Here is a 26,767-nt window from a genome sequence, read left to right on the forward strand (position 1 = left end):
TCTGGGCCAGCTATAGCATGTCTATAATCCCTTTTCCAAGAATTTCCTTTCAACTATATAAAGACAACTTTCATGCTCCCACTCCCAAGTCTTCTCCATTCTAAACAACCCCAGTTCTTTTTTAACCCGGTATATCATGGTGTCAAGACTTTTCATGCCACAAGCTGCTCTGAATGCAACTGAATACAACACCCCAGATGTGGACTGACTAGGGTAGAGCAGGGACTTTCACCTCGGACACCAGGCCTTTCTACAGCCTAAAGTAGGGATTTAATACAGGATCAGGTTTGTCTGAGGAGGGACTCTGCCAGCATTCCCACACTTGGCCGATTTGCCAAATGTCAGAGAAAATTAGGTATCGTTAGGTATCGTTGTGAGTATCTAAAGAAGGGATCTCCATGTCTCTTCTTTTCCGTTGATACTGTGGATACTTCCTTGTACTTCTCTGGCCCAAAACTGCACTCAGTGGGGACAAGGCTGAATTTTTTTCTTTTCCAATAGATTTCCCCCATCCCCCATGTGCCTATAGCTTGCTGAGCTCTTTGTTTTTAACAACTAGAAGATTTCTGACATCCCTGATTAAAACAGAAGCTACTAGTCGGCTTTGTGTGTGAGGTTTTCAAGCAAACTATGTCAGCAAGGTTTTATCTGCTGGAGTACTCTGGTTCTCAATAACACATTTTTGATGTGATTGGAAAAAGGTGGGCCAATCCTGGTGTTAGCCTGAGAGCTCCTTTGGTATCTTTGAAATGTAAAAAGACCCAGACTGGAAAGAGTGAAACCTCTCCAGAGGCCACTAGGTGGCGCAGTAGATGGTGGCACATTGGACCAGGAGTCAGTAAAACTCCAATTCAAATTTGACTTGAGCACTTAGTAGCTATGTGATCTTGGGTGAGTTACCAAGCCTCAGTTTCTTCAACTAAAATAGGGATAACAGCACCTATCTCCCAGGATGGTTGTGAGGATCGAGTGAAATATTATCTGTGACGTGCTTAGCACAGTGCCTGGCACATAGTAGGCACTATAGAAATGCTTGTTGTTATTACTTACATAGATCCAAGACATGGATCTTCTCTGTAGAGGACTATGGACAACAATCACAAAGAATGAAAAGATCGGGATGGATGAATTGCAGTCTATTCATTAATAATAGGCTTTACTAGTGGTTAATCATATAAGAGAAAAAATAAACACCAACTTCCTTTTTATTTAATAGTCTGACGTTCATTTCAGAATTTCCTATACAGTTTTACTGATCCTCAGTATGTGGTCAAGTCGATGAGTAGAGGGCAGTGCGGCATAGCAGACAAAATGTGAGTCAGGAAGACCCAGGTCCAAATACCGGGTCTGATATTTTGCAGCTGTGTGAACCAGGGCAATCGCTTTATCTCCCTTAACCAGAATTTCTCCATCTGTAAAATGGGAAGAATGATTCCTAGAGCAGAGGTGTCCAATACCACTGGCTGCCTGAAACAGTCCTGAGTGTGGGGAGAACCAGGATAAAATCTAATTACAAAATATTTAACAAAATAAATAAAAATACAATAAAACATAGATGATACATTTTCAAACTAAGGCAACATGCAGCCTGCAGTAGTCCTTATGTACATTTAGTGAGTCTCCCCCCCCCCCTTTTGGTATTGTTTTCCTCTTAAAGTATTTATTTGGACATCAAGAGTCAGGGATCAAGTTTTAGGTTTTATTTCTGTCTTTAGCACAGTCCTATGTTTTACAGTATGGAATATAACATCCTATGATTCACTTTTTTTTGGGGGGGGGTGAGGCAATTGGGGTTAAGTGACTTGCCCAGGGTCACACAGCTAGTGTCAAGTGTCTGAGGCCAAATTTGAACTCAGGTCCTCCTGACTCCAGGGCCAGTGCTCTATATCCACTGCGCCACCTAGCTGCCCCTGCACTTTTGTTTTTGTTTTTTTCCGGGGCAATGGGGGTTAAGTGACTTGCCCAGGGTCACACAGCTAGTAAGTGTTAAGTGTCTGAGGCCGGATTTGAACTCAGGTACTCCTGACTCCAGGGCTGGTGCTTTAACCACTGTGCCATCTAGCTGCCCCTGCCCCTGCACTTTTAACAATTAATCAAGATGATTTTCCTGTTGTGGAAAAAGGCAGAATTCCTTCACAAGACAAAAATAGGGATATTTCTATCACGTGGTCCCCTGAAACAGGGTAAACTCCCTCCCCTTTCCCCCAAACTATCTTTCCAACCAAGAGTTCTAGATATCTGAACTCTCAGGTATCAAAGGCATTTATCTGTTCCCATCATGGATTGCTCATCTGACACAGTTCTTTTTCCCCTTTTCTGTAACATTCCCCCCATTTGTTCAAGATTCAACAAGTACTTAAGATTCCCCCGTGCACAAGACACTTCTAGGTACTGGGAATATTGAGAGGAAAGTGAAATTGCCTTCAAGGAGCTTCAATTCTTGAGTTCCAGGCTATTGAGAAATTCTTGCATGTGATACTTTACTTTCTAGAACTTCTGAGCTTTACAATTTTCTGTTGCTTTCACTTTGTAATCTGGTTATGAGGTAGTTTAGGATAGCAGAGAAACTTAGCCTGGAGAAGTGAAATAAATGGAGGCCAGTAAAATGGTAATAAAGTAGCTAGTACTGGAGTCCCTGACTTTTGGTTTCCTATTTCTGTTGCTGAAAACAAGCAGTCTCCAACTCTCTCCCAGCTGCGGGTACCTTTTCCATTAGATGCTGTGTTCTCATGTTGCTCTTTTCTTTTCCTATCTTCTTTTCACAACTTCTTTCCTTCCTTTGCTTCATAACTCATAACTTCTTGACAATCCCAAGGACTTTTTAAAAAAAAAAACACAACATCAGCTTCCATGACTTAACCAGTCAAAGCATCTCAGAGCTGGAATGGTCCTTAGAGGTCAGAGGATTATTGATTTAAGAGTTGAAAGGGACCCCAGAGGCCATTTTGTTCCACCTCATTTTACAGCTGAGAAAACTCAGGCCCAAGGGGATGTTGAAAGGTTTGCCTAGGGTCACCCAGATAGAGATGGTTTTATCCAACCTACAAGAATCCCCTCTATCACAGAGCCCTGGTTAAGTGGTTATCCAGCACCTACTTAAAAGTGATAAGGAAAGCTGCCTAATCCACTCAGGACACTGAATTGTTGCCATATTTTATCCTTAGATCAAAATAAAATTTTCATTTCTGTGGCTTCTACTCCCTGATCCTAGTTTTTCCCTCAGGTCAACAAATCTACTCACTCTTCCATATAAAAGCTATTTAAATACATGAAGATAGCAGTCATGCTCCACCCAAATTTTTCTTTTCTAGGCTAACCATTATTATTTCATAGAGGTTGGGCTATGTCCTTTCGTGGACTGATATCCAGTGGCTTCATCATCTTTGTCACCCTCCTCAAACCATGCAAGTGTTTCCCAAAATGTAGTGCCTAGAACTGAACAAAATATTCTGGAAGTGCTGTGATCAAGGCAACCCAAGATTGCATGAGATTTCCTTTTTAGCTGCCAAGTCACACTGCTGATTCATGTTGAGCTTTCAGTCTATTAAAATCTCTCAACAGCTCAGGTTCTGGTGGGAGCAGGGGAGGTGGTGGTTCTTTGTATGTATGGGTCATTTGAAAATTATGGACTACCTATATTTTCGAATTACCTTTTCAGGGCCAATGTAATGGGTATAATATGTACTGAGTGATATATTACAATGATGCATGAAATAATGGGCTGTATGGGATATGAAGAATCCAAAGAAGTGGGTTCTATTCCTGGCGCAGGTGCGTCCATAGTGTGCATACACAAATGTGTAGCTGTGTACACACTAAGTCTGTAGGTCATGTCAGGATTTGTTTGTTTTTTTAAAAATATGGTACTTCTTTCCCATATGGGGCAGGTTGGTGAGAGGAAGACATCTTTATGAGTTTAAATCTGGCCCCGGATACTTAGTATGACCCTGGGTAAGTCACTTAACCCTGTTTGCCTCAGGCCTTCATCTGTAAAATGAGCTGGAGAAGGAAATGGCAAATTACTCCAGTAATATTTGCCAAGAAAACTCCAAATGGGATCACAAAGAGAAGGACACAACTGAAACAGTTCAACAACAGCTTCCTATAGCCCTGTCACCACACTCATAGCATCATATGAGGAGGGTTAGCATGAGGCTGGCCATGTCTTAGTACAGATTTCTCCATCTTAATTGGTCTTCCTTTGGAAGACACTATGGACCATTATTGCACTGAAGATATAACCAATGGGAGTTCTTCATTCAAACTCTTTTGCAAAAGCAGTGACTCACTTGTTTAAACCCCAACACAACCTTCCACAAGATTTCAGCTTAAGGGTGGAAACTGATTGATGCCCTGTTCATCCAGGGTCCTTCTCTTCCTCCTTGATCAGACCTATAAATTTTCATGTGTCCTTGGATCACTCATCAGGGATGAAGTTCTATCCTGTGAAAAAAAAATCTGTACAAAAACATGCTCAAGCTGTGGAAGGTGGCAGGGTTGGGTGTTTAGTTTTGTTTGCTTGTTTCATTTAAAATCAAGTCTTTTTTTTTGCTTGAGGTAGGAATGTCCTTCAGCCTGGACTTGGCTAACAGTCAATATTTTGCAGCTCGATCTCTTCAGTTGTGCTTTCTGCAAATGAAATGACATATTAATCATGTGAAAGATACAGTATATTTAGCAGTACCAGATCTTAAACAGTTTCATAAAGTAGTAATCATCAAAACTATCCGGTACTGCCTATGAAATAGAAAGGTTGATCTGTAGAAAGAGTAGACATACAATGCACAGTAGTAAATGATTATAGTAATCTTATGTTTGACAAATGTAAACATTTAAGCTTATGAGATAAGAATTCACTATTTGGTAAAAAAAAAAAAATTGTTGGGAAAACTGGAAAGCAGCCTGGCAGAAAATGGGTATATACCAATATTTATACCAAGATACAGAGGGAGATATTGTAAGTAAATTAGAAGAACACAGAACATATTACCCATAAGGCTAATGAATAGAAAAATAAGAAAGAGAGAGCACTGTGAGATGTAAAATGGAGAATTTTTATTACATTAAATTAAAAATGTTTTATACAAATAAAACCAAAGTAGCCAAGATTAGAAGAAAATCAGAAAATTGGGGTAAAAGTTTTATGGAGTTTCTCAGATTAAGGTTTCATCTCAAATATATAGAGAACTTTGTTAAATTTATAAGAATATGAGTCATTCCCTAATTGATAAATGGCTAAAAGATACGAACAGGCTGTTTTTGGATATATGTAGTCATATGAAAAATGCTCAAAATCATTATTGATTAGAGAAATACAAATTAAAACAACTCTGAAGTACCACATCATACCTATCAGATTGACTAAAAAATGATAGAAGGGGAAATGACAGGTGTTGGAGGGGATGTTGAAAAATTGGGACACGAATTTACTCACTGTGAACTGATCCAAGATTTTGGAGAGCAATTTGGAATTATGCCCAAAGAGATATAAAACTTGTATATACAACTATTAGGTCAATTTCTCAAGGTGATCAGGGAAAAAGGAAAAGAACCAATATGTTCTAAAGTATTTACAGCACCTCTCTTTGTGGTGATGAACTGGAAATTGATACCCATTAATTGGGGAATAGCTGAATAAGTTGTGGTATATGATTGTGATGGAATACTATTGTGCTTTAAGAAATGATGAGCAGATGGATTTCAGGAAAACCTGCAAAGACTTGAATGAAATAATGAAGAGCGAAATGAGCAAAACCAAAATAATTTTGTATATAGTAACAACAATATTTTTCTAAGAACTATGAATGACTGTTATTCTGAGTATCATAAATACTCAGATTAACCTCAAAGGACCTATAAAGGAAGATGCTATCTACTTCCAGAGAAAGAACTGATAAAGATAAGTATGCATAGTATGGTTTTACAACTATGTGTGTATGTATACATATATATGTATGTGTATATATATATATACACATACATATATACATAAACACACATATACACACATATATGTATATATGAAACACACACATATGTTTCAAATAGTGACCTTCTCTGCTGCAAGGTGGGGAGGGAAGGAGAAAGTTTGGAACTTAAAATGTAACAAAAAATATATATTTTTTAAAAAAGCTAAGCAGCAAATACAAGAAAAAAAAGAAAAAGAAAGAAAGCAAAGAAAGGGGCAGTGTGACATAATGGATAGAGTTGACTTCTGAGTCAGGAACACCTGGGTTCAAATTCTGCTTCTGGCACATATTGTCTATGTGATCCTGAGCAAGTCACTTAGCCTCTCAGTGTGCCAGGACATAGGTTGCAGAGAATGTGTCAGTCTGGACCAGTAAAGAAATTTCCTCATCAGGAGCTTCCTACACTGATGAAATCATGGGTCTTAGATGAAAAAAAAATTACCTAAAAACTGGGGGAAGATCTCCCAAATGCCAGAGCTTCCATTAATGGCAAGGTTGTCATAGAAAACATAAAGACTCAGTGATCACAAGATCAAGAGAATTACCTTTCAGTTTGTGTCTCTTCTTCCTCTGGAATTTGTATGAACACTTATTACAGACCCACATGAGGCTGATTAACACCGTGGCCACGGCACCCAAAAAAGCCAGGACGACCGCCACAAAATGTAGATCTTCATAGAGAATCTCTAGAGAAAGGATGGGGGGGGCATAATTTCTCTTAATATTATGAAATATGCCCCAAACACATTTTCTGTTCAATTAGATGTGGAAGGACCCTTTGGGGCCTCCTTACCAGACACATGGAGCACAATGATGCCAAACTGGCTGCTTCCAAGGCCTTCAGTCACAGTGACCGTGTAGTAACCGGTGTCTCTCACACCTACTCTAAAGAGCTGAATTGAACCATTGTCAAAAGTACACACTCGACCCTTATGGCTTTGGGAGATGTTGGCTTGGGTTCCAGGTTGCCACTCCACAATTTTTTGCATCCCCCAGTAAGATGTATATTTCCACTCGATGGTAGGTACTCCATGGCAGGAATATTCCACTGAGAGTAGAATGTCTTGGGCCACTGTGGCGTTGATGTTGGGCTGTGGAATGGTCAGCGACACCCCCTGGCCTGCAACATGAAACAGGAGATTTGGGAGTTGTGAGGATGGATTCAGCAGGATAATAGCTTCTAATGATAGATAGCACTCTCTAGTTTTGAATCCCTATCATACATTATCTAACTTGATCCTCACAACCGCTCTGTGAGATAGGCTGCATCAATAAATGTTACTGTTCCCTTATCACTCAACTCAAGTTCAGAGAGTTACTTGCCTAAGCCCACACTGCTAATAAGTAGAAGGGAGCAGGATTCAAATCCAGTGCTCATGACTGTTCAGTACTCTTGCCCCTGGGCCAGACTGCTACTCAACACAGCCAGAGCAGGTGGTTGTAGATGCTGATGACACATGACATAGCAGTCACCAAAATGTCCAAGGTGGTAAATAGGTCCATGCCAATTCAAGAGTGTTTTAATTTATCAAGGTGTGTGTCTACCCTCTACCAACTGAAATCACAACCACTCTATATCTTGGGAGATAGTATCCATGGGTTTCTGTGGCCAAAAGAACTTATCCCCTGCTGGCCAGTCACCTTTCATGTGATAAGCCTTTCCTAACGTAGTGAGGCATGCATAAACAGGCATGTAGTTGGTTGTTGGATCTAGATGGGAAGCTTTTCTAGCTCCATGGGACTTGTGGCCCCTTAACCTTTGAGTTCTCAGATTGACCTCACAGAAGTGTCCACACTCCCATGAGGCATTAGAGGATGCTTTTTTTTTTTTAAACACTGCTTTGATTATTTAGTTAAGAGGCTTCTTTTTTTTCTTCTTTTTTTAGTCAGGCAATTGGGGTTAAGTGACTTGCCCAAGGTCACACAGCTAGTAAGTGTTAAGCGTCTGAGGCCGGATTTGAACTCAGGTACTCCTGACTCCAGGGCCGGTGCTCTATCCACTGTGCCACCTAGCTGCCCCTAGAGGATGCTTTTAATGGAGAAAAGAGAATCAATCCTTTGGCAAAATTGTGAAATTATGAAGGGTGGTTTTAAAAAATTGTTTCTTTCAGAATTCTCTCTCGCCCCCGTGGGCTCAGTTCTTCCAAAGCCATTAAACCTAAGGTTAGTCACATACACTCCCTGGGCTTCAATTTCCTTATCAGCGAAATGAAAGCTTCATATTGGTCCTCCACACCACACTCAGTACCCAGCCACAAACTATTCTCTGCTCTCTTTCTTACTCCCCTGTACACACCTATCCGATGTTTTGTTCCTTACTAGCTGATAGAACTAGAGTTTGGTTGCTAAATAAATTCCATGTTAAAGTGCTAATTATTTCATGTTCCAAGAAAACATATTTATATTCTGACTAGGGTTGTCAATTCATTAAATTGAGAGAGTTGAAAGATGCGTGGGATTTCTCGCACTGCAGTAGACCAGTAATGAAATATTTTTGGGTTGGGAAATTTTTCAGCACCCACAAATTATACTAAAGTCTTGGCAACTGCCAGTGCAATTTATGGGCAATGTTCTGACCTAGGAATTTATATTAGTGAGGGTGAAGGGCCTGGTTGAACAACATAACAACCTATAGGAACTCAGTGAAATCAGACTCTTAGGAGCATAAGGGATCTTAGAGGTTATCTAGACCAATTCCTTTATATTGCTGATGGAGAAACTGAGGCCCAGCCAGTTTTTCCAATTACCGGCACCACCCCCTTTACTACTTACTATATACACCAGGCTGCTATGCCTAGGAAGGAACACATTGTTCCTTCCCATACAATACAGCCTGTCAAGCATGTGAAGATAGCCATCTTTTCTTTACAGTAGGCTAAACAGTAGCCTACTGCTTATGAGACATGCTTTTCAGAGTCCTCACTGTAATTCCTAATTAAACTACCATTGTTCTTCAGGTTAGAACAAAGCCAGAAAGCAAGAGCCATAGATTAGAATCAGAATTTTTTTTTTTTTTGCAGGCAATGGGGGTTAAGTGACTTGCCCAGGGTCACACAGCTAGTGTCAAGTATCTGAGGCCGGATTTGAACTCAGGTCCTCCTGAATCCAGGGCTGGTGCTTTAACCACTGCGCCATCTAGCTGCCCCTAGAATCATAGAATGTTAAAGATGAATGGGACCTTAGAGATCAACTAGTCCACCTGTCTACTTCCCTCCTTTTATAGGTAAGGTAACTGAGTTCAGTTTACCTTACCTTTTGCACCCTCTTTTTTTCCCCCCTCAGGAGTCCAGTCCTTCCAAAGCTACTAAACCTAAGAAAAGTCACATATACTCTCTGAACCTCGATTTCCCCATCGGCAATTGACATGGCCAAGGTTACAAGTAATTATTGGAAGAGCAAGGACTTGAACCCAGAGCTTTTTCTACTATACTACACTACAAATCCAGGTGGGATGAGGTAAAAATGAAAAAGAAAGACATCCCATGTCAACAAAATGACAGGGTAGCTAAGGAGGAACACAGACTTAGAGCTTGGGGGAATCTGAAGAAACCTAGCCTTTCCCCTAATTTTAGAGATGGGGAAGTTAAGGCCTAGACAAGTGAAATAATCTGTCCAGGGTCAAACAGGTAGTAGGTAGTCAAGTCAAGATTCGAACCCAGGTCTGCTGACTCCAAATCCCACATTTTTTCTATTGTCCTACTGGAATGGCCTTGAATAATTATTAAGGTAATCCCTAGAACTGGTACATATTTTCTCCCTACTTCCCCTAGGCCATTTGTTGTGAGAACATTATATCTATTTGTTGTATGTAGGTCATAAAAATGAATGTGGTTTCTAGGCAATTAAATTGTCTGTCAACTGCTAAAACAACTGACTTAATGAGTAATCCACTCTACTATCTTTGAAACACTGTGAAATCAGACCTAGACAAGGCCAGGAAAAACCTACCACGTGTGTAGAATTCTTTATATTTACACCTATGTCTGATTGTAGTTCACGGGGTCTTCTCAATGGACCAATCAGTTGCACAAAGAAAGAAGAAAGAGGAAAACAGGCTGTGTTCTACCTTAAAATTTTAGCAGGGGGAGCGATGGAACAATTTTCCACTTATTTCCCAGATGAGGCAATAATAATAGTATAATTGCTAGATTTATGTATTATTTTAAGATTTGCAAATCAATATACATATATTATCTCATTTGATCAACAGAACAACCCTTGGAAGTAGGTGCTTTTGTTTTGTTTTGTTTTGCAGGGAAACGGGGGTTAAGTGACTTGCCCAGGGTCACACAACTAGTAAGTGTCAAGTGTCTGAGGCTGGATTTGAACTCAGGTCCTCCTGAATCCAGGGCCGATGCTTTATCCACTGCACCACCTAGCTGCCTCTATGGTGCTTTTGTTATCTTACAGATGAGGAAGCCAAGCTTAATGGAGGAAGTGAAGTGACTTCCAGGGTCACCCAGCTAGTCAAGTCTTCCTGACCCCAGGTTTAGCCAAATAGCCTCTGCACCTTGCAAGAAGCAGTTAATAAGGAAATAGATTTGTGAAGTTAGGTTAGCAAAGTGTGTGTGTATGTGTAGTAACAAGCCTTGTGATTCCATCAGTATAGGGAGCTCCTAATCTTTTCTGTACCTTTAACTAATAATAAAAGTCAGGGTCAAGTAGGTGGTGCAGTGGCTAGAGTGTATAGGGCCTGGAGTCAGGAAGAACTGAGTTCAGATCCAGCCTCATATGCTTACTAGCTGGGTGACCCTGGCCAAGTCACTTAACCCTATTAGCCACAGTTTTCTATCTGTAAAATGAACTGGAGAAGGAAATGGAAAACCACTCGAGTATCTTTGCTCAGAAAACCCCAAATGGGGTTACAAAGAATTGGACATAAATGAAACATTTCAACAATAATAATAACTTGCATTTTTGATGGTGCTTTAAGATTTACAAACCACTTTGCATGTATGTCGCTTCATTTGATTCTCATGACAAACCTAACTGTGAGGTGGGTGCTATTACTGTCCTCATTTTCCAGATGAGTAAACTAGACAGAGAGAAATTTAAATGACTTGCTTAGCCAGTCACACAGTTGTTAGGTGTCCAAGGCAGGATTCAATCATAGGTCTTTCTGACTCCAGACTCAGCACTCTACCTGCTTCACCACCCGTAACTTCCCTTAGGCCTCAGAGCCCGTGTCTGTGAAATAAGGAGGTTAGTCAAGAACACCTACTATATGCCAACACAGGCTAAACATGAGCAAAGTTCCACTTAACCTAAATATTGCAGATACCCTATCCCCTGGGAGCAAACTGCAGCATGTCTGGCAGCTGAGTGTGGAGAAGGAGAAGGGAGTGATTTAAAAATGCAAGGAACTGATTTCACATTTTCTTGGCCACATTGATCCTTGAGCTTCACCCCATCTTTCTTACTGATAACTGAGGGCCCAAGGCAAATGCCACAGGTCTGAGAAAGATTCCAGTTTGCAAAGCTCAAGACAAAGGCTCAGCTGGGAAAGCTGAATGCTTCTGAATCTTTTGTTCAGGGGTTTATCCATCACTCCAAGTCCCAAGCAGCAGGTGGTCCTCCTGGATAGGTGGGAGAGAAACTCCCTATCTGGCCCCACATCCTGCTTAATGGCCTCAGGAAAGTGCAGATGGTGACATGTTGCCTAAGTGTTAGCAAGAGGGGAAGAACCAGGTTCTCAGATGTAGGTTTAACCAGTGAGTAGCTGGCTGGCCCATTCTATCCAGGTTCAGTTAGATGACTGATCAGTTTAAATCTGCCACTGAGCTTCAGTCCCATGGTTGAACATGGAACTCTGTAGCATTGTATGCCGGCTACTGACCAGACCTAAGAATCACAGAATCATGGAACCTGAGAGCTGAAAGGGTCTTCAAAGTTCATCCCATTCTTCAAAAGGAAGTGGCATCCATAGTGTCCCTGACAAGTGATCACCCAACATTCACCTGAAGACTTCTGTCGGTGGGGAAGTCACTACCATCTACTGAGTCAGTCCATTCCTATATGACAGTTTTTGTTGTTGTTGTTTTTTTGGGGTTTTTTTGGTGAGGCAATGAGGGTTAAGTGACTTGCCCAGGGTCACACAGCTAGTAAGTGTCAAGTGTCTGAGGCTGGATTTGAACTCAGGTCCTCCTGACTCCAGGGCCGGTGCTCCATCTACTGTGCCACCTAGCTGGCCCCCTATATGACAGTTTTAATGGTAAGAAAGTGTTCGTCAAAGTTTACCTCCCTGTAACTTCCACCCACTGCAGAGAGGAGTGTTGTGACTCACCTCTGTTGATGAATATTGCTTTGTGTCCAGAGCCATCTTGGTATTGGCAGGGTGTGACTGGGAGAACCTTAGCTGAGCCTAAGTATACTCAGTAGGAGGAAGGGAGGTGCCCAAGGGCATGGCTGGGGATTGGTTAACCCCAGGGCCAAGAGCTTCTAAGATGTGAGCAAAGATATATTCTGAGTCTTTCAACTGTCTGCATGAAATAAAAGGAAGAGCCTCCCTCTAATAACCCCCTTCTCACCCAATATTCCTTGTGGTTGAGGTTAAGTTTGGGGACAAGGAACTAAGGATTACAATGAATGAATCAGTGAATGAAAAAAAATGAAAAATCATTTATTAGGATCATGGTCCAATCTAGAGCATGAAGGTACCACAGAAACCATCTACTGCAACTCCATCATTTAACAGATGTGGAAAGTGAGGTTCAGCGAAGACTAAGGTTCAGATACTTGCCTAAGGTCACCCAGGTAGAGGTGAAACTTAAATACAGGTGTGTGGAGGGTGTTTTGCCATGGGGCAGTGTCCTATCACCTGCAGAAATTGATACTTTTCTGTACAATGGAAGAGGGGAGGGCAGGAGATAAGCTTTACAAGACAGTAGCAGAAACTTCTTAGATTGGAAAACCTACAATGGGTACCTCAGAAGTTTTGATTCCATGAGGAATTCAGAGAATAAAAAGGGGTTGGGTAAGTATAGGGGCCATAAACCAGAGAAGGGGAGTCTAGAGTAGACAGAGAGGATGGATAATGAATAGAACAAGAGAGATAAATTCTCTTTTAAAAGAGGCACCGAAAAGTGAAATAAAAAACCAAAATGAACAGGACAGAATTTTACTTGACTGAGAAGGGGGAAAAGAGGGAAGAATTAGACAACTAGATAAAAGCAGTAAAGAAAAATGAACTAATAAGCAAAACTCCAAAAAGAAAGGATTAAAAAAATGAAGGTGCTAGTGACTCTGAGACTTCTCTTGTATTTGTATCTCCAGCATTTGGCACTGCTCCTGGCACATGCTTAATTAATGCTTATTGACTCTTGCCTAATGAGCTTACAGAACACGGACAGTAACGAAATAATGACAAGAGGTTTCAACATTCCTCTCCCAGCTTTGGATAATTCTAACAAGAAAATAAACAAAGAGAAAATACAGAATTAAACAAATTGCTAGAGAAACCAGAGCTCAAAGATGTATAATGTTTTTTAAATAGGCCTGCAAAGGAATATAGATATTTGTCAACACCACATGGAACTTTTACAAAAATTGGCACTGAGATATTGCAAACAAATCTAAAAAGGCAGAAATAAGAAATATGTTATAATTTGCTGTGTATGTGTATATATGGATCAATTATCTTGTATATATATAACACCTATAATATATAACACATTATTGTAAAGAATTAATTGTTATTTGAGGTTTTTATGACCCCATCTTTTGGCTAGAATTTTTTAAAAAACCTCAGAACATGCACTGGCCTCTGGGGCTCCGCAAATGGCATGGTGTTCCACCCACTGGTTGTAGCCGTTGCCATGGTGCTGTCACCTCATGTCATCACCACTCGCCAGACACCTACATGGGCCTGGCAAAATTATAATGATTGGAAGCCTAGTGAAGGCAGTCATGTGACTGTCAGAGCGGCCAGCCAATTGGCTGGGGGCCATGTGTGGTCAGCCTGGGTTCTGCTGGGAAGAAGGGAGGCTTTTTTTTGCATTCCAGCTTGAAGCTGGAAGGCGACAGAATGCTGCTGTGTGTTCTCAGCTGATTCCTGGGTGTTGGTGCTATTCAGGTTGTATAATTTCCCTTTTCCCCATTTTATTTCCTTTCCCTTGATCCTACTGATTCTATTTGTGTGGGTTTTTTTAAGTTCGTTCTTGTTAAATAATCCTGCTCTGTTTTGAGGGAGTCTGCCAGTCTCCTTCCTTGCCCCAATATTGCGGTGAGCTGCTTAGCTAACACTCCCCAATTAAAAATTGGTCCCCACATTATACAAAGCAATTGTATATGTATACAATACATGCTGTACATGTATACATATATACATGTACATGTGATATATGTTAGACGAGGCAATTGTTATGTACACACATGTGTGGTATAGTTTGATGTGTATACACACACACCAATTACCTTGTACAACACATATAATATACACCATATGCTTTGTATATGTCATGTATAACATATGTTATACAAGGTAATTGGTGTATATGGACACACCAAATTATAATATGTTTTCTATACATGTAATATGTATACATGTCATACAAGATAATTAGTGTATATACACATGCACACATTTTTTTCTCCTGATGGAATGTAAGTTTCTTAAGGGCAGAAACTATAAAATTTTTTTCCTTTGTAGTCCTAGCACTTAGCAGAGTTCCTGCCACATAGTAGCAATTTAATAAATGCTTGTTGATTGATTGTTGAGTCCAAGAGAATTCCTTTCCTCATTACACCACTAGTTGCAATGATGGAGAATTCTACTAATATTTTTTTCCAGAAAAAAAAAATTGACCTAGCAATAGCCACATCAATCATCTCACAAGAGTGAATAAATATGTCAGTCGGTTAGTCAAAAAGTATTTAAAAGTACCTACTATGTGCCAGGCACAATACTAATTGCTAGGGATACAAAGTAAAAAAACAAGGAATTTGCCTTCAATTAACTTATGAATGTAATGGCATGAAAAGAATAATAACTTTCTCAGAAATTCCTATCCAGGGCTCTACATGAAATATATGTGAGCAAACAAACTGACTGTAAGATGAGGAAGGTTACATTGTTCAAAAACATACTTTTCAAATACTTTAATGGAAAACTGAGCCCAGTGGTTTTCAGAGAGATGATGCAGGTCTGATTTTATGAGGTTGATTCAAAACATTCGCAGGGATTGCCAAACTGTTCAAATTGATGGTTATCTGGGTGCATTGTTTCCTGGGTTCTGGGTTCCTGGGTTCCTGGGGAAAGAAGGTGTGGGTTCCGCATGTGGTGAATGCAAAGTTTCCTCTACTCTGTTTGTTTAGAGTATGTGGGCAGGAGTGGGAAGAAAGACAGGTGGGTAAGTAAAGATGTGAGCCTGCAGACAGGCGCTCCATCCCTGGGAAACCCTGCAAATTTTATCCAATTAAGAAAGGTACAGTAGAAGTGCTACTCTGTTTATTTCTTCTGCTGAATGTGACCTCATTTTGTGGCAGAAGACTTTCCTCCTTAGCTAGGGACAGTGGTGTCCTCAGATTAGGGGACTAGCCGAAGAGAGGACAGGGAAGCATCAATCAATTAACTAATTAATTAAATGATTAATCAATTAATTAATTCTACGACAAACAACGCCTAATGTGTACATGGTGCTGGTGGTGGTGCAATTACTGGGCATGCACAGTTTAGAGAAGTCATAGTCCTTGGCCACATGGAGTTTGTGATGTTGATCCAGACATGGCCGTCCTTCAGCAAAATTGTGGAGTCAGTGAAGAATGTTTTTAGAACATACTCTCATTCTCTTAAATTTTCTACACTGGTTTCCAACTTCACCAACTGGAACTGCTCTCTCCAAGGCTACTAATGATCTCTTAGTTGACAAATATAATGGTCTTTTCTCAATCCTCATCTTCTTAACCTGTCTGCAAGCCTTCGGTATTCTCTCTTCTCTAGGTTTTTGTAACAATTCTCTCTCCTGGATCTTCTCTTGCTAGTCTGAACATTCCTTAGACATCTCCTTTCTTGAATTTTCATCCAGTTATACACTAACCATGGGCAACCCCAAGGTCTGTCCTTGGTCCACTTCTCTCTCTGAACTAGTTCACTTTGTGATCTCATCAGCTGCCAGAGATTCGATTATCATCTCCATGTAGATGTGAACTCAAATCTGAACCTCTCTCCTGACTTCCGGTTTCATATCACCAACTACCTACTGGACATCTTGAGCTGGATGTCCTATAGACATGTCAAACTCCTCATAATCGAAAACAAAAGTCATTATCTTTTCTTCCAAACTTCCCTCTCACTGAGGAGGGTGCCACCACCCTCCAAGTCACCCTCAATCCTCCACTGGCACTCACACAGGGGTGTGTTTGGAGCCCACTTAAACTAGTTCAAGAGAGCTGTTTGCTAATTTTTCAGTATGAACATTTACACACACCTAGGAAATCAGCAAACGTTACAAATCAGGCCTTGGTTTATTGTTTTGTTGATTGTCTAGACAAGGAAATGATGGAGAAAATGTTTAAAAAGCAAATTAAACTTAAGTGTACCATATATAGATTTCCCTCTCCCCAGAGAGCTAGTTATTAAACACCAGAATACCTCTACACTCACTCACTTACTCTATTGACTCACTTACAATCTATTGACAAGTCTTATTTCTCTTTTCATAACATCTCATATTTTCCCTTTTCTCTAGTCACACAGCTCCCCCCTGGTGTAAACCTTCATCATCTTACTCCTAGATTATTGCAATAGCCTGCTAGTTGGTCCCTCTGCTTTCAAATCTCTCCCCACTCCAGTCCAACCTCTTCTCAGCTGCCAAAGTGATCTTCCTAAAGTATAAGTCTGATCATGTCACCCCCACCCCCTCCCCATTTAATAAACTCCAGGGCCTCTCTATTACCTTCAGGATCAAATATAAAAGGTTGTCTTTGGCATTTGAAACCCTTCCTATCTTTCCAGTTGTTTTTATACTTTGATCCCCTCCATGTGCTCTATGATCCAGATACACTGGTTTCCTTGTTCCTCCTATGAGACACTCAATGTCTCCGACTATATGCATTGGCACTGCCTGTACTCCATTTCTGGAATGTCCTCTCTCCTCACCTCTGCTCCTGGCTTCTTTCAAGACTCAGCTCAGATCCCACCTTTTGCAAGAAGCCTTTCCTGGTCCCTCCCACTGCTAGTGCATTCCTTCTGAAGTAACTTTCATTCTAATACATATTATATATTGCATCATATATTATATAGAATATATAAATATATACACACATAGATATATATGTCCTATTACATATTATATATCATATGTAAAGTACAAGTCTATACTTGCACAGACATACATATGTATGTGTGTATATATGTGTGTGCACATGTGTGTGTGTTTGTGTGTGCGCACGTGCATGCATATGGAGCCACAGAGTTTATTGAATAGTAGGGTGACATGATCAGATTTGTACTTTAGGATGATCACTTCGATACCTGAGAAGAGGAAGAACTGGAATGGGAAGAGACTTCAGGTAGAGAGACCAACCAGCAGGCTATTTCGGTAGTTAGTGCAAGAGGTGATGAGGGCTTGAACCAGGGTAGAGCTATGTAACTGGAGAAAAGGGGGAAAATGTATGCATGGTGCATGTGTGTATATATATATATATATATACATGTGTGTGTACACACATGTGTGCATATACATGTATGTTTATAGAATTACTTAAGTTTATATGTGTATATATACATATATGCACACACATATACATTTATTAGGAGCCAAACAAACATCTCTTGATTGAAATTCAGGAATGTGGGGGACTTTGAAGGGCCTCTTGAATCAGAGCACCTTAAGATCCCACCCAAAGGGGGCTACCAGGTGAAGAACTGGCAGAGAGGATCCTATCCATGCAAAGCTCTACACATGGGATTCTAAAAAACCCCACGCAGACACACACCAGCACCGCAACCTTCCAGTCGGGTTCAGTTTTAGATGGTCAGATACTGTGGTCAAACTGATGCTCTTCTCAATGGAGACCCCATGATGAGAGCACTCAGGTGAGAGTGGCTTACTATTTCACAAGAGGGATGAGATCTGGAGCCTGCTCACCTTGGAGCTTGTGGTAAACTTTGTCTCCTGTGGGAGAAGGTATGAGAAGGGCTAAACACATTCAAAATCTTACTCAGGAAGACCTGAAGAGAAGTGTGAAGACACGGTGGAGTTGTTTGTTGTTGTCACATTCAGAGAATGTGAAACATAGATTTCAGAAACAGTCATCTTTGAATCAAGTTCTGAGACTGTTACTTTTCCTCTTGGTTTGTCAAAGTAGAAAAAGGGGATAATTCCATTAAAATCCCAATTTAGAAGTAGATTATTTTCAACATGCAGATTTCAGGAAGAGCTCTGGTATTTTGTTTGTTTGTTTGTTTTAGTGAGGCAATTGGGGTTAAGTGACTTGCCCAGGGTCACACAGCTAGTAAGAGCTCAGGTATTTTGAATAACTCCACCCAGATGTCCCAGACACCTGAGGGATAGTTTGAATTTATCTCTAGGATTGGGGTATACTGATGAGGTTCTAGACCTGTAGAGAATGCTGATGATGCAAATGGGGGAAAGAAGATGCAAACTGATATATCACCATAAACCCAAGGTGAAAAAGTTCCATTAGGTTACTAGGAGACCTCAATAGACCAGAGTCCATGGGAACCACAATGAAGGGTTTGACACACATTAGCAGAGAGGCTGGAGAATTCATCCCTCAGGAATAACCACCTCTACTGAAAGTTGAGAATTGTGGGCAGGGAAGCAGCAAAAAGCATTAACAGAGCAGGACAGTGAAAAGGACCTGGGACAGAATCAGGGTAGTTGTAACAGGCTAGAGCCAATTGTTAAAATTGCAATGTGAGCATTTACACCTTGGGAAATTGGCAAACTCTACAAATCAGGTCTAGACATTGTTTTGTTGATTGTGATTGAGAAAGCCATGAAGAATAAGTGAATGATGTAGATTGAACTTAAAAAAGTATTTCCTGCTTTTTTACGTTTTGAGAGCCAGCTGTTAAACATTGGCCAGCACACCATTGGATAGGGTCATCTGCTAAGAGCAGCTAGGAGCAAGAACTTCAGAAAAAAACACTTCTATGTACATAGCATGAGATATGGCAGAGGGGAATACTCATGTAGAGGAGCAGTCCCTTGGTTAACCATATCTAGTGAAGTACTTTAAATTGTTTAGCCCATACAGTCCTGGAGGAGGGCTGCTTTTTTTGCAGGTGGTGGGGGTGAGGGGAGACAAAATATTATTTTTTGTGGGATCAGAGATGAATCCTATTGCTTTCCCCTAACTTCTAAATAATAATCTATTATATTTTGAGCCTTGTGAACTTGTGTGCTTGTAAGGGAGGTTGGTGTCTATATTCTACATTTTTCACTGGGGTGTAATTAGTATCAGGCACTGAATTTTGAAGATTATCTAGGTGTGAAATCAGACAAATGAAAAGTACTCCAAAGTATATGAAGGAAGTTTGAGTCAGAAAGGAAACTCTGACAGGATTGTATGTGCAAGGATGACTCTGGAAATGTGGTACTTCATAACTGAGCAAATGATTTCCACTGATATAATTAGAAAATTCCATTAGATATAAGGAATATACAAGGATCTTTTAGGAATCCAAAGCCTGTCTCCAAATCAAGGTCATGATCAGCAGTATGATGGGCATGTTTTAGAATGATCACAAGATACATATGACCAGAGGATTTTAGAGGTGAAGGGGTCTTAGAGATCATCTAGTCTAACCCCCTTATTTTGTAGATGAGGAAACAGGGGCACCAAGAGCATATATTACTTGCCTAAGGTCATACAAGTGACACCCAGAATCCTAAACCAGATTTTTCTGATGACAAATCCAGTATTTTTTCCACTATTTCATGTTGCTTACTTCTTATACACATATGGATGGAAGTGTGGTTCAGTGGAAAATGGATGGCAATAACTTGTCATGGTTTTTCCTTCCACCCACTCTTGCAAATCAGATTGAGGGAAGAAATGAATTTTCTTTCCATCTTTGAACCTATCAACACCACCCACTTCTGTTACTGCCAGTGAGAAATACTCTCCTACAACCAAGCCCATTTTCCTGAGAAAGGGAGAAGGAAAACCGAGAAAGAAAACTGAGGGTGGAGCTGGCTTAAGGATTGTGTGGAGGACAAGGAGGGGTCTTCAAGCATGGTGGGCAAGCAGAACCACGATGAAAGACTGTGAACAAGTCAGAGGTTGTAGACTGTGTTGGAGTAGTATGGTGTGTGGTATATTTGCATATGGGCTAAAGCAGCCTTGTGGGATCATAACATGGAGGGTTAGCTAGAATTTTTTATAGTGTTTTAAGGTTTGCAAATCACCTTTCATATGATAACTCATTTGGTCCTCATAACAACCCTGTGAGGTAAGTGCTATTAAAATATCCATTTATGGGGGCAGCTAGGTGCCACAGTGGATAAAGCACCAACCCTGGATTCAGGATCTGAGTTCAAGTGTGGCCTCAGACACTTGACACTTATTAGCTGTGTGACCCTGGGCAAGTCACTTAACCCATATTGCCTTACAAAAAAAAAGAAAAAAAAAAGAAAATGCCCATTTTTGCAGATGAGGAAACTGAGGCAAATTTGAATTTAGGTCTTCCTGATTTCAAGTCTCCCTCCTTCCTTAGAAATCAGCTAGCCTACCCTCCCCCCTCAACCTTTTGGTTGTTTCACATGGCTAATTTTGGTCTATCTCTGAAGAGAGTCCCTCATGTTTCTGTATATGGCACCAGGGACTCTGCTCTCTGGGCAGGTTGAATACAGAGGAGGCAGGAGGGGAATTGTTTTAAGTGGATTATTAATGCAGAAGTGGATGTGATCGTGAGGGAACTAGACAGGAAGATGTTGGCTCCATTTTTTCCAGGTGGAGTAAAGAATCAAGAAGAAGACTCAGGTGCTAATATTTTAGAAATTAACTCTCCCCTTACCCTCCTCACTTCCTTTCCAGGTCCCTGTGCTGCAAATTGGCCCATCATTTTTTCCCTTCTTTCCTGATCCCTTAATCAAAACCCTCCATTCAGACACAGTAGGAAAGCAATCCCAGTAAATAAATTCATACCAAAGGGTCAATGACTGACAGTTTCCTCCTTCACCCTCCCATGGGTGTGTGCATGTTAACATAAGTGCACTTCTACTTGGTTGAATTCCAGAGTGTGATGACCTTTCTAAGGCCATTTAGATCACTCCACTTACCTATATTTCTCATAGGCAAGGCTCTACATCAGCACTGGGAGCCATTAGGAGAAAGGAACATCTATCTTTGTGACTCTTACACTTCTTGCCTGACTGGGAGGAGTTATTAGGTTCATAAAATGTCAGAGCTGTGAGTCCAATTCAATCATTTTCACAGAGGAGGAAACTGGAATGACCTTCATTAAAAGCTGTGCTGAAATGTTTAACAGCCGGCTCTCCAAAAAGGATGCACTTTTAAGTGTCATCTGTATTATTAACATTTCTCTGTTGCTTTTTAAAGTCTAGACAATCTACAAAACAATGAAGTGAGCCCTGATTATTGTAGTTTGTCCATTCGAGGTGTAAATGCTCACAGTGAAAATTTAACAATCTGTTTGAGCTGGCTCCAGTTCCTATGCTCCACTTCTCCCTGCTCTACCAACTTCCTGTGTGAAAACAAAGGCCCAGGGCTCCAAATAAATGTGGAGGGGCAAAATCTCAGTATCCAGGAAAGGGCTAGCACTGCCTAAGCCCAACTCAGCTCCAGGACCCTCGATTCCAATACTCTCATTACATTAAGGTGTGGGTCGCCTTGTCAAGTGCAGAAGGTAGGTCTAGGAATAACCCAAAGTGGGTGTTCAATGGGAGATGGGGGTTCCAGCTGCCTTCCTTATAATTCAGCTGTTCTCCCAAACATTCTTGAGAAGCTTTTTGGTCTTCTCAGTCCTCTTTTTCCAGCTGACCTCCAAAAATTGTTCTGGTCTCAGTTGCTGCAGCTCCTCAGTTCACTCCTCAAGGCCTAGGCCCAGGCCCAGGCCCAGGCCCAGCCTCTGCCTGGCTCTGCTGTCCTGGAGTTGGTCTGTGACTCATTTGGTGGCCTTGGCTTCAGGTTTCTGCTTCCCCAGGCTATAGCTCAGCATGAAATCTGAACCACAAAGCCACTTCTCACTGGGAAACTAAAGTAGGGTCGGAGCAGCCATCAACAGAGCCCACTCTTCCCAAACTGACCATTAAACTCTATCCCTCTCTGTCAGAGCTAAAAAATAAAATCCGAGGAACATTGGGTACTAGTTAGACTGGTAGTAATTACTTTTGAGAACCAAAAAGGCAATGAGTATTCAGATGCCAAAGGTACCTCCCCTACCTGTTCATTGATGCCTCAAATTCTTTAGGCCTTAGTCACTGTGCCTTCCTTATGTTTAGCCCGTTATAATTCAGAGAGCACTTTTGTGTGTGTTAGGTTATTTGATCTTCACAACATTAACAACTGACATTTGTATAGTGCTTTCAAGTTGGCTTTATATGTATTCTTTAATTTGAATTTCATAACAACCTTTTTTTTTTTTTGGTGAGGCAATTGGGGTTAAGTGACTTGCCTGGGGTCACACAGCTTGTAAGTATCAAGTGTTTGAGGCTGTCATAACAACCTTTTGAAGCAGATAAGTACTCAGCTATCATTATCCCTGTTTTACAAATGAGGAAATTGAGGCTCAGAGACATTAAGTGACTTGCCTGTGATCACAGAGACAGTAAGAAGCATAAGAGGTAGGATATCAACCCTGGTGTCCCTGATTCCAAGTCCAGTGGGGCATCACAGTGACAAACTGACTCTCAACAACCCTTATTACTAATGCCATTTTTACAGAGGAAGAAACTGGGTCTTAAAAAGGTTAAGTGAATTAAGATGGAGTGGTACTGAGAATAAAATGCTAGACTTGGAGTCAGAAAGCCCTGGTTCAAATCCAACCTCTGGTCTTCTTTCATTGACTAATTATAGGATTGTGGACAATGTACTTAAAATCCCTGAGCCTCAGTGCTCCTCATCTGTAAAATAGAGCTAATATCTATAGTATGTACCCCATAAGTTGGTTTTGAAGTTAAAAAATGATCTGGTAGAATCTGTGATTTCGTCAGTTCTGCCGGAGTGGGGGTCTCTAGGGAGCACAGGTAACTCTCCAAAACAAAGCCACCTCAGACCACAAGTCACAGTTCATATGAAGAGCAGCCCAATGGAAGATAAGCTTTTTGAGATCAGGGGCTGTTTTGGATTTTGTCTTAGTATTTCTAGCACTAAGATTAGTGCTTAGTACCTGACAGATGCTTAATAAATACTTTTTGAATTAATGAACTCACCATCACCAAGGAAAATTCATTCCACTTTTGGACAGGCTCAAGGAGTTAGGAAATTCTTTCTTTTAGTCAGCCTAAATCTGCTTCAATGGTCTCTTACCTAGTAGGTAAGCCTTAGGGAGTAGCTTTTGGCACATATTTATCCAGGGTCATGCAAGCTGGCAAATCTAAGAGGTAGGATTTAAATTTAAGTCATTCAGACTACAAGCCTCTCTCTGGTATTTCTAAATGTGATTTTATTGTCTAATAACATGGTACTAATAGGTGGCCAAAGTCAGCCTTTAGGTCTTGAGATCAAATGAAATTATATATATATATATATATATATATATATGTATATATATATATAACACTTAGCTCATTGTCTGGCATACAGTAGGTGTTTAATAAAAGATTGTTCTCTTTCCCTGTTCTGACTTTTTCCTACAACCCCACCGGTCTTTGATATGCCAAGTAGAGATAAAAGGGTAGGTAATCCATTAATTCACATGGAAATTCATCATTCATTTAACAAAATTTTATTTCTCTATGCCAGGCACTAAACTAAGTCACACAAAATAGAAATAGGAAACTTATTAGAAATGTCACACAAAATAGAAATGGGCTCAAAGAAATTAGAATCTATTGAGATTGCTAGCTTAATCCTCTCTTGACAGCCAATTTGGATAGGAGAAAGAGATGACACCTAACAAAAGTGGGGTGGGATGGTATTGAAAGGGAAAGACTACTGGGTGAATAAAGGAAGAGACTTCAGAGTTTTGCCTTGGGGAGTACCAAGCACTGGGGTATGCCCATTACTTAGATAGATATGTTGATAGTGTCTCCAGGATTTAAAAAAATAACCAAGAACCAGCATGGCACACTTGCCAGTTTTCCTTCACTCCACACCTGCCAATTTTTCCAGCCAAATGTATCTTCCCATTCCCTCTTTACTGTTGTCCTTGGAGCAGGGATGATCAGGGAAACCCTGGATTTGCTTGACTGGGGCACTTCCCAAGGAGGAGGATATGTACTGAGCTCCTTGCTGAGGGTTACTCTTCTTCTTCTTCTTCTTTTTTTTTAGTGAGGCAATTGGGATTAAGTGACTTGCCCAGGGTCACACAGCTAGTAAGTGTTAAGTGTCTGAGCCCGGATTTGAACTCAGGTACTCCTGACTCTAGGGCGGGTGCTCTATCCACTGTGCCACCAAGCTGCCCCGAGGGTTACTCTTCTTGCTGAGATGACACAAGGAACTCTTCATTGGTCTCCAGTGATTGAGAATTGCTGTCAGTACAAAAAATTGCTGATCACCTCTGGTCAACTGAGCTACATATACATAAATGCATATACTGACAAAACAAATGCCAGTGAGCAGAGGAGGGAAACATAGTTATGGTCTAGTAAAAAGAATGGTAGATTTGTAGTCAGAGGACCTGGGTTTGAATCCTGACTCTCTTATTTACTACCTACTACAAGAAAGGTTGCTACTAATCTCCATGGGTCTCAGTTTCCTCATCTGTAAAATAATAGAGATTGGCCTAGATGATCTCAGAGATCCTTTCTAGCTCTCCTTCTATGGTCTAACAAGGATCATAGTATCCCCCACTGGGAGGAGGGAGAATCAGTCCCAAGAAGAAGGAAGCAATCTGGAAGCCATCAACGGGGTAGTTTGTTCTATTTAGACAGCCCAGTTGAATAACTTGGTCCAAGAAAACTCAAATGTCAAAAACAGCAACCCTTCCTCGCCCACGTCACAGGGCTGGTTGCATCCCCGCCCCCCCCCCCCCAATTGTTTCCATAATTTTTCTAGGAAGATGTCAGTGAATAGAAGGAACCTCTCATTGATTCAATTAAAGAAACATTTATTAACCACCTACCATGTACCAGTGAAAGGGCAGTGTGGTGTAGTGAAGAGCGAGCCTAAGAGAAAAGGTGAAAAGTCTTGCTCCAGGACACATACCTGCTGAGTAACCCCGGAGCAAGAGAAGTAACCTCTTATGTATAGCTCTAGGTAGCTCTCTAAGGCTATGAATTGCAGAGAAAGCGATGACCTACATTACTAGAGAGAATTGCCTCGTCTGGGAATTCCCTATGCTAATGAAATCACAGGTCTAGTCCCCTACCTCTATATTCAATTCAATTTAATAAGCATTTATGAAGTGCCTGCTCGGTGCCAGTCACGGAGGTAAGCACTATACGGGAACTACCACGGTAGAAGCTAATTTACGACTGGCCTAGGGGTACCTGAGGAGCAGAGCATCCTGTCCTGGAGAATGAGATGACCAAGAACTCTATTTCTCGAAGGTTTTTGTTTGTTTTTGCTTTGTAAATTTAAGTTGAGAAAACAAGCATCCTTCCTACACCTGCACGCACGCGCAATCACACACTAGAAGGGGTGTGTGTGTGTGTGTGTGTGTGTGTGTGTGTGTGTGTGTGTGTGTGTGTGTGTGTGTGTGAGGGTGGAGGATGAGTTGTAAAGGAGACTGTGGTCCTAGCTATAGCGCAGCTGTGGCTCCCAGCTTTCAGATCCCATAACTCGCCAGCCACGTGCCGTGCAGCCCAGGATTTGGAGCCCTCGGGCAGGGAACTGCGAACCCACCCGGGTCCCTCTCCTCTCTAAGGACGGACACCGAGGGCCTTACCGCTCAGGCCCTGGGAAAACAACCTGAAAAGACCGAAAAGCCCCGGGCCGCCGGGTCGTCCTCCCCACTCCCTTCAGCCGTCCTGCCGCTCGCTGGCCGGCTGCAAATAGCCAAGTGTCCTCACAGCCAACAGCGGACTCTGAACCGAAGCCGCGGCGAGGGCCAGGCCAGAAGATGCATTTCCTGCCCAGCCCCAGGCAGCAGCGTGGCACCACCCCACCGGGAGGTCTCGAGGCAAACTATTTCCCTGCCCTCCCAGCCCGTCGGTCTCCTCTCCACCTCAGCGGAAAGAAAACAGAGTAGCCCCGAGCTCCAGACATGTAGGAATGACTGGCCGGGAAGCGGACCTCTCCCTTCCCCCCACCCCCACCCCCCAGGGTTCCAGCTCCCATAGGGGAGCTCCAAGCGCTTACTTTGCAAGCAGCGGACTGCGGCTAGGCAGAGAGCGAAGAGTCCCAGGGTGATGCCTCGGTTCCTTCTCCTCCAGCTCCGCAGTGGCCTCATGAGCAGCCCCTGTTCTGCATTTAATGGGCAGGAGGCATGGCAGACGCTGGAGCTGCTGGGCTGCGGGGCTGGGTTCCTCACGACCAACTCCTCCTTTTTCTCCGTCCCCTCCTCCTCTGCCTTTCCACTGTCCTTTCTTCCAGACACACACACACACACACACACACACACACACACACACACACACACACACACACACACACACACGCTCCTTCTTATCTCTCTCCTCCACCACCTCCTCCTCTTCCTTTCCAGCCTGTGTCTGATCCAAATGAGCTGGCTGCTCTCAGGTTAAACCAGTTCTGAGAAAGAAGGG

At 41.6% G+C, this 26,767-nt stretch overlaps 1 protein-coding gene across 2 annotated transcripts; it reads right to left on the reverse strand.

Annotated features, from left to right (window-relative positions):
* Positions 1-1,208: 1,208 nt before the first annotated feature.
* On the reverse strand, positions 1,209-26,560 carry VSTM5 (V-set and transmembrane domain containing 5). 2 transcript variants are annotated; one of them, XR_006355669.1, is made up of 5 exons: positions 26,361-26,560; positions 6,763-7,089; positions 6,515-6,655; positions 4,290-4,629; positions 1,209-1,478 (listed from the first exon to the last, which is right to left on the reverse strand). XR_006355669.1 is itself a non-coding variant. In XM_043995675.1 (4 exons), exons 1-4 carry the CDS (start codon positions 26,449-26,451, stop codon positions 4,586-4,588), a joined length of 603 nt encoding a protein of 200 aa, XP_043851610.1. In that variant the 5' UTR covers positions 26,452-26,560; the 3' UTR covers positions 1,970-4,585. The 2 variants fall into 2 exon arrangements, 1 of the variants encoding a protein (XP_043851610.1); XM_043995675.1 differs by lacking the exon at positions 1,209-1,478 and having other exon boundaries at positions 1,970-4,629.
* Positions 26,561-26,767: the final 207 nt, after the last annotated feature.

Source organism: Dromiciops gliroides, chromosome 3 (assembly GCF_019393635.1).
Source record: "Dromiciops gliroides isolate mDroGli1 chromosome 3, mDroGli1.pri, whole genome shotgun sequence".
Classification (NCBI taxonomy): domain Eukaryota; kingdom Metazoa; phylum Chordata; class Mammalia; order Microbiotheria; family Microbiotheriidae; genus Dromiciops; species Dromiciops gliroides.